Source organism: Cariama cristata, unplaced genomic scaffold (genome assembly GCF_000690535.1).
Source record: "Cariama cristata isolate BGI_N322 unplaced genomic scaffold, ASM69053v1 scaffold42789, whole genome shotgun sequence".
NCBI classification, from domain to species: domain Eukaryota; kingdom Metazoa; phylum Chordata; class Aves; order Cariamiformes; family Cariamidae; genus Cariama; species Cariama cristata.
In genome coordinates, this window is record NW_009634864.1 from 3,318 (window position 1) to 11,698 (window position 8,381).

Here is an 8,381-nt window from a genome sequence, read left to right on the forward strand (position 1 = left end):
TGCCTTCTCTGATAGCTTTCTGCAAATATGGACATACCTGAGTTATTGCCGCTAGTTCCAAAGACTTCACCAAGACTGAATGTAGTGGTAACACCTGGAACTGGTCCTATTCTGCTGTAAGCCAGACAACATACTGAGTTGTGTGTTTGCTACAAGCCCTCAGTCCTCTGTGGAGTTGATGTTTTTCCAAGACACTGTTCCTCTTCCATGAGCACAACCTACTTTCTTTGTTCCTAGATAATGACCTTGTTTTTGGTAGTGTTAAAACTTGCAATGTCTGATAGCCTGTAGGCTTGCCACGGAATCCAGACTGTTCTGCAGAACTGTGCTGTCACTGTAATTGTTTAATTCTGCTGCTGTTTTTGTTGGTCCCTTGCACAGTTAGCGTAGTAGTAATTTTGAATTTTTACAGATGGATAAAGGTACTGAATCACTTAGGAGAACCCCAGAGTCTTTGAGGAGGGGTCGTATCCCTCAATACTGTTGTCTGGCCCATTTTGTAGACTGTTGTTAGTGAAAGAGTTAACTGTTGGATGGTATCAGACTATCTCCCTTTTACTGCCTCTGAACACAGGTATGAGGAATATCAACCTGAGGATGATCTTAAGAAAACTGTTAGCGATTTCCTCTCTAAAGTGGATGATCCAAAACTCAAGAATTCTGAGGTAAGAGATTCCCTGACTGGGACTGACAGATATTTAGTGTGAATAAGGGGCATGGGGAAGTGAGAAGGGGGAAGACAGTAAAGGAATAAAGCCTCCTGCTCTCCCATGTTTCCATTTCTTCCCCTGTTCCTAGAAGTTGAACCCTACAATCCACTCTAGATATTGTCCATCTCTACCATGTGACTCTGGTGAAGTCCTGTCCTCCCCACCTTTTTGGGCCTTTTGTGCTCACTTTGCAGAGAGAAGTCCTCTTAGTGAAGGAGGGGGGCATGGGCAGAGGGCTTGCTGGCAAAGCGTCCGCCCAGCTCCACCCTTGTTTCATTTCTCTGCCACAGTTCCTAAAGTTTGTCCGCCAGATCGGAGATGGGAGGGTATCGATCGAAGCTAATCAGGTGACCCACAGAGACCAAGATCAGGCAGAGCAATGGGCAACTGAGTTTATACAGCAGCAGGTAGGAGCCCCAGCCCTATGTGCTCTGAAGGAGGAGAGCTTTTTGCCACAGTGCACAGTCTGGGAACGAGGGAGAATGGCAAGTCCAACTCTCAGCAATGCTCTACTAATGACTAGGCTGGGGGTGGTAAGGGAGGGGCTGTTTGGCTCTTCTTAGCAGAGTCTAGCCAGAAGCTGGGAAAGTATTTGGGCAGTGTGAGTTTTCTCATCTCCCATAGCACCTGGGAAGAAGAGCATATCCAGATGAACTCTTTTCCACTTTACAGGCCATCAGTTCTTGCTGATGGGGAGGAGGGGTCATCACAGACCCTCCTGCTGTTTTGGGATGTGTCCTGAGGTTGCCCAATTCTAAAAAGAAAGGTGTGTTTCTGTTTCCAAACTCCCAGGGGGCATCCGATGCCTGGGTGGATCAATTTGCGCGATCTGGGAACATGTCAACTCTTGATACGGAATTTGAGCAGGCAAAGACTGCTGTGGAGGTAAAGCCGACTGAGGACGAGGGCTGGGGTATCAACTGAGAGCCCATGGTAGGGTTACCTCTCTCCTTTGCATGCTGTGAGGAGGGCTAGAAACATTTAAGAGGGTGTTCTCTGGGGTGTCTATAGGGCTGAGTTTATTGTTGGGGTACTCTAGTCACATTCTGTTTTTCCCCTCAGTCAGATGTGGACTTCTGGGACAAACTCCAGGCAGAATGGGAGGAGATGGCCAAGAGAGATGCAGAAGCTCACCCTTGGCTCTCTGATTATGAAGACCTCAGCTCCTCGTCATATGACAAGGTAATAGAGAGCAAGGTCTCTCAGCCCTAGTACTGTGATGGACTGCCTTGAGGAGACTGGCAGTATGTCAGCCTCGCAGGTGAGCTCCACAGACCCCAAATGCTGCTAGGATTCCTTCTCGCACTGATCTTTTGCTGACACTTGCTAGTGGTTAAACAAACACTGTTTTCACTTGTGCTCATCTGCAAATGCTGTCTGGTTCTTGTCCAACACCAAATACCAGTTAATGCTGGGATTCTTTGCAATGAGTGCAAGTGTTGTTGTCCCCACCAAGCTGCTAGGACCCACACCAGTTGTTTAGTCTCTGTTGCAGCTTACTCCGGGTCTGGTTTGGGAGAATTTTTCAGCACAGAGCAGGCAGGAAGAAGAGCCATTGTTCTCTGCTGTGCTACAAATTAGCAGAGAGGACGAGGTCCTGGCTGGTCTGCTGTTTGAGTGTTTCTGATGCAGCAAGACTAGACGGTGCTGTATTGTAGAGAGTGTTTTTCTCGCTAAGCCTGTCTCCTAGCCCTAAGCTTATGTCTGTCTTCCCTGCTAGGGTTATCAGTTTGAGGAAGATAATCCTATGAGAGATCACCCGGATGCATTTGAAGAGGGACGGAAGCGCTTGGAGGAAGGTGACCTCCCCAATGCTGTCTTGCTCTTTGAGGCTGCAGTGCAACAGAAGCCGGATCATATGGAGGTGAGTGACAGCAGAAATAACAGGCCTTGGCCACGTGTCCTGCCATTTGGATCCTTCCCTTGGGAGGTGTCTGGGTGTGTGAAGAAAACTCTCTTCAGTGTTAGGAGCTGTGCGGGGTGTATGAAAATATCTCATTTTTCTGTGGCTCTGGGTTTGTAGCTGATGTATGTGAATCCCCAGGAGGGCTGTGGGCAAGGAGGTTTATGACTAACGTCACTTACAAAAAATGCAAAGGCTCTGGCCCAGAGCTGTGTAAAATCTTTGGAGCACATGAGACTCTGCTTGGAGCCAAGACAAGGAGTTCTCATCTCTTAAGTTGCTTTTGTGGAAATCTTTATTGGCATTGTAAGTTTGGAGATGCTTATGGCAGATGATAACTGCTTTCAATGTCTGTATTAAAGGCTAATTCTGAGCAGCTCGTTAGGCTGGGGATCCTGGCTAGGTCTTCCATCTAGATGCCAGGAGAAGATGTAAACCAGAAGGGCTGAGAGAGATGGCTTGGGTGTCTTCACAGTCTTCATTTGAAGCTGTGGGCCAGAGAATGATTTTTACACTGAAGACAAGTTTCGAGCTCCTAACTTAGCGAATACTTCTTTCCATAAAGCACTTCAGCTTCTGCAGGATGGATTGAGAAATAGAGTAGTCTGTGTGCCTTTCTCCAGAGGTAGAGGATGTGGATATTCTCAGGAGGAAGAGGAAGAATGCAAGTACTCCCATTTCTGGAATGCTTGCTTCAAGGACTGAGGGATGCTGAGTTCTCAGTGTGTCTGATTCAAGCCCTGCTAATTGTATATGATTGGAAATACCTAATTATTTAATCCTGGGGCTTAGATGAGAGTGACCTCTCAGAACAGAGGTTCTTGGCTTCTGGGAATACAGACGTCTAACTTTCTAGGATACTGGGAGTAGGTGAAAAGTAAACAGAGGTTCTGGAGATCCACTTGAGCTTGAAAGTGATGAAAAAGTGTTGCTAATATTCCTTTAGAATTGTCACTGTCTTCTCATAGGCAGCGTGGGCTGCAGGCTGAGCATAATGGAGAGGTAGTTGAAACCTTAGGGGAACAAATCTTGGGCCAGTTCTGGCTAGCTGTATTGAAGACATTCTGAATTCTACTGTGACTCTGCAGAAAGTACAGGAGAAGTAAAGACTTCACAAATGGTACAGTGGTCAAATAGACTTGAACAGTTGCTCTGAGGGAAATGTCGTGGTTGCTTTGGTCCAAATCACAAATTTACCTTCAATCTCAGCTCTTCTGCCTGCAGAATACTATGCAGTTATCATTGGTCAGCTCTTCTTGAGTTGCAGCTAGCTATATGGTGAGGCATTAGAGATTTGAGACAGTATGTTGCCTCTTGCTTGTGGTGGCTTGTGCAGTGTGTCTGGGTCTTTGCTAATGAAGCCATTTCCTTCCTTGAGACAGTGGATACTGCATTTTGTGACTTACATTCAAAAAGGGGGTACTTCATGCTGACAGTCCCACCAACTACCTAGCCTATTTTTGAGCAAGGGGTGTGGTTATCAACATAAAGTGAAGAGCTACTTTGGATTTAGTGCCTTAATTAAGTATTCCTTATGTCAGCAGCCTGGAGATGGAAGTGGTTTTCATGTACTGGTGTCACCATGATTGAAGGTGCAGTAAAATAACAGTGCTTCTACTTTCAGGTCTGACGATCAACTCCCCAAGATTATCACTTGCTAGTGGACCACTGCACAAGTATATACAGCCGCCTAGCTTGGCGGTCTCATTATTAGCACTGCTGCTATGCCATTTTGCTCTTAGGAAATGAGAGATCTGCTTTTCCCTCCTGCCTCTGCAGTTTGACCACAGTTAGAAGTTAAAAGTGAAGATTCTGTGACTTAAAAGTGTAAAACTGCCAACAGTTGCTTTATGATAGATCTCCAGGTAGACACTCACTTCTTTTCACTATAACAATGCCAGTTTTATTGACTTTGAGGACTTATGTGCCCTAAAGTCTGTATGTCTTTTGAGAGAAACTTACATCTGTGGCTAGTGTGTATACTTGCATATATTTGGTCTTACTCTAAAAACGTGGGGGATAATATGGTGGATTTAATCTCTGTGTCTGTGGTTTATCAGCTGATCTTTTTCTCTGGATATGAAGAAGTCTGACTTTATGCATCTTTATCTTCTCCAGGCCTGGCAGTATCTGGGAACTACCCAAGCAGAGAATGAACAGGAGCTTTTGGCAATCAGTGCCCTCAGACAGTGAGTGTTGCAGAAGAGCTTCTGAGCATGGCTCTTTGTCTAGTGCATAGTGCCATAAGGACCATATGGCTATCATGGTGTGCTCTATCTTGATTGTGTTACCTTCTGTATCTGAGTGTCTCCCAGATTGGTTTAATATTGTATTCACTTTTCTTTCTTTGACCTGCAGGTGCTTGGAACTGCAGCCTGGGAACCTCACGGCACTTATGGCTTTAGCGGTCAGCTTCACCAACGAGTCCTTGCAGAAGCAGGCATGTGAGACCCTGCGGGACTGGCTATGCCATAAACCAGACTATGCTCACCTGCTGGAGAAGGAACCGGAGGAGAGTGTCTCGGGGACAAACTTGGGGCCTTCCAAGCGTGTCCTAGGTTCCCTGCTGTCTGAGTGAGTTAAGGTTACAAATTTCAGCCTTCAGCTAAAAGGCATCTTGGAGGGTTGGAACTGGTCCAGGCAGGAGCACAGGGAGCAACCCAAGGCCAGCTCTTTCCCCAGTACACCAGTATCCTTGTTCTGTGCTTTTCCAGCTCGCTGTTCATGGAGGTGAAAGAACTGTTCTTAGCAGCTGTGCGCAGCAACCCCTCGACTGTGGATCCTGATGTTCAGTGTGGCCTGGGTGTCCTTTTCAACCTCAGTGGTGAATACGAGAAGGCTGTGGATTGCTTCAGTGCCGCACTCAGCGTGCGCCCCAATGTAAGAAAGGGCAGACTGTGGATACTGGAGGTACCTGAAGGTTTATGGGTGGAGGTGCTGCTTGTATGAGAGGTACATTTTTGAGTGGAGGAATAAGACAGACACGTGGGGAAGCGAGGGTTGGCTTGGAGCTTAAAAAGATCCAGTTTATCTCAACCCTTTCTCTCTGCCCCTTCCTCCAGGACCATCTTCTATGGAACAAGCTCGGTGCCACCCTGGCCAATGGGAATCGGAGCGAGGAAGCTGTGGCTGCATATCGTCGGGCACTGGAGCTCCAGCCAGGATACATCCGTTCTCGCTACAACTTGGGCATCAGTTGCATCAACTTAGGCGCCCACCGGTGAGCATAGGATGGGCAGATCTGCTGTGACCCATGAGTGTGCATGTGTTCGTGGGAGAGAGACTACTATAGGTTACTAAGGCAGTGCCATGCTGCCTGCAGCCTTCCCTTGGCATAGGAGAGCAGAGCAAGCGTGTGGACTCTGCACTGAGAACAAAGTGTCACGCAGATGCAGTTGGAGTAGGGGCCATCTGGACTTCAGTTTCTGTTAAGAGGGAAAAGGGGGATTTCTGGTGGTTCTGGAGCGGGGCAGGATCTGGTGAAGAGGAGGAAACTGTTTTGGAGGGAAGAACTTTAGAAGCAAATAGGGGAGGGAGTATGAGATGTACCATGTTCTTCAGTAAGCATGTGTATGTTCTCATGTTGACAGTGAGGCTGTGGAACACTTCTTAGAGGCTTTGCACATGCAGCAGAAGAGCCGAGGTCCGCGGGGGCAGCAAGGCGCTATGTCTGACAACATCTGGAGCACACTCCGCATGGCCCTCTCCATGCTGGGGCAGAGTGACCTGTATGGGGCAGCTGATGCCCGTGATCTTCCCACACTGCTTCAGGCATTTGGCCTCCAGCAGTGACTCTGGGATGGGCTCCCCTGCGAGTGTAGGGTTGGCCCAGCCCAGCAGTGACCTTCCTGGGAGAGAAAATGTTCACTAGGGTTCACACATATCTTTGCTCTGGTAGGGCAGATCATTGGCGACTGTTTTTTCAAGGACCTTCCACTGAAGCATGCAACCTCTGTCTGTTGTGGCCTGAGCATCTCTGAGAGGTTCATGTTATCACCTCCGTGACTGACTGACACTGCTGGTAGGCAGATGATCAAAGTGGGGAAGACAGCAACATCTAGCCCTCTTGCCAGATTGCGTTTGCAGTAATGCCCAGCTTGGCTGTGAGACCTTAGAATAGCTGTTCTGCAGAGACTACCTGCTGGACGTGTCTCGAGTGCAAGTTGCTTTGGTGGAGTGGGATTGCCGTTTGGTGAAAGGGTGAAAACTTCTGGGTTTTCAGCATGCTTCCCCATGTATGTGCTTGCATGTGTGTATATGTGGGTGGCTAGGAAAAACTGGGGGCAGCAGTCCCCTTTTCTGGGTACTGGTAACTTTGTGGTACAGCCAGATGCTAGTTTCTCAGTGTCTTTTCATGAACCTTTTAAGAGCAGGGTATTGTACTTATGCTAGGGACACAGGTGGAGGCCCTTACCCTGTCAGGGTAGGAGGAGATCCCAGAATGCAGATTTGAGGGAATGTGACAGGAATAAAAGTCTAAAATGTAACCTCCCCTCCCAGAATATGGTGGGGGGAAAAAAGGGTCAAAGTCTTAATTTTCACTTGATCATCTGATATTGTTTTCCTTTGTGCAGAAGTTCCCCATCTTGTGTGTAACTGAATGTTGTTAATTATAAATATCTGTATATGATTCTATTGGGGAAAATGTTTTTTAATTGTAAAGTATTTTGTATAATAAAGGAGGGAGAATTAAAATTGCCAAAATGACATCTTTCTCTGTGCCTCTGTTGGAGCTGCATGCAGTGGGTGGCATAGATCTCTGGGGGTATAAGCCCACTGTTTTTCAAAAGATAGATCAGAGTCTCTCTCAGTTTCTGTCTTCCCTTTTGACCCAGGTTTTGTTTTATTGATAGCTCATATGCAAATGAAGCTTAAAGGACCTCATTTTGCTGTAGCCTCAGGCTTCACTTCTGTGAGCCAGCAGCAGACCTTCCCTCTGCCAAAAGCTCTCTTTCCTTGCTTAGGTTTAGGGGTCAGTGAAGCACTTTTTTCATTTTCTTGCCATCTGCAGTGAGGGAAGTTCTGTTACATTTTATCACCTCTGCCAGGAACCTGTCTGCTGCAGTAGTCAAGACTGGGGGCTTAGGCGGGGAGCACTTAACGCTTCCTCTTCCACCTGACACCTGTTTCTTCATACCTCTACCTCACAGGCTTGTTTGTCTCTTCTACTGTAACAATCTGGAGCAGAAAGTGTGTGCAGAGAATACTTCTTGCAGTATGTTTTCTGAGCTTTAGTTTTGCCTGTGTCTCCCATGCAGCCCTGTGGCACTGAAACCTACATGCACTGTTCTGAAATTGCTGTAATGCATGCAAAACAATTTGCTGCTTGTGCTGTCTGAAAGGAAGGGAAATGCTGCTACTGTGTCCTGCTCACACACACTGCTCCTAGTCAGAGATGTGCCTTTTGTTTTTTACTGATCTCAGTCCTTCTGTCAGATTCTTCTCTATTCCTCAAAAGAAAGCATTAGTGACTGTGCTGTTCCTCACCTGCTGTCCAGGTGTTCTCCCTTCCACAGCTCTCTGCTGCCCCTCTCACTGGCAATTTCCTTTGCCTCTTTGCTGCACCACATTCTTCTCTGTTCATACTCCCATTATCACTGCTTGGCCTTCCCTTTTTCTCATCCTTAAGTGCCATTAATACTCTATCCTTGGCTTCCTAGTTGTCTCCATTTCCTTTGCCCTTTGGCTTAATCTCTTGACTTTGTGCTTGGTGTCCTTTGCTGTCATACGTCCCTTCCTGTCCCTGCAGCTAGAGTGTGCTGTCACCA

General features: G+C 47.2%; 1 protein-coding gene across 1 annotated transcript in view; it reads left to right on the top strand.

Moving 5' to 3' along the window:
* PEX5 (peroxisomal biogenesis factor 5) overlaps nucleotides 1-7,322 on the top strand; it is a gene marked incomplete at its 5' end in the record, with an annotated part of 10,160 nt that extends 2,838 nt beyond the window's left edge. Inside the window, 10 exons of the mRNA XM_009707281.1 lie at nucleotides 575-665; nucleotides 1,001-1,117; nucleotides 1,503-1,595; nucleotides 1,773-1,892; nucleotides 2,431-2,574; nucleotides 4,732-4,802; nucleotides 4,972-5,187; nucleotides 5,328-5,493; nucleotides 5,676-5,833; nucleotides 6,204-7,322. Of these exons, the coding sequence (XP_009705583.1) occupies nucleotides 575-665; nucleotides 1,001-1,117; nucleotides 1,503-1,595; nucleotides 1,773-1,892; nucleotides 2,431-2,574; nucleotides 4,732-4,802; nucleotides 4,972-5,187; nucleotides 5,328-5,493; nucleotides 5,676-5,833; nucleotides 6,204-6,405 (1,378 nt within the window). The remainder of the gene's footprint in view (nucleotides 1-574; nucleotides 666-1,000; nucleotides 1,118-1,502; nucleotides 1,596-1,772; nucleotides 1,893-2,430; nucleotides 2,575-4,731; nucleotides 4,803-4,971; nucleotides 5,188-5,327; nucleotides 5,494-5,675; nucleotides 5,834-6,203) is intronic.
* Nucleotides 7,323-8,381: the final 1,059 nt, after the last annotated feature.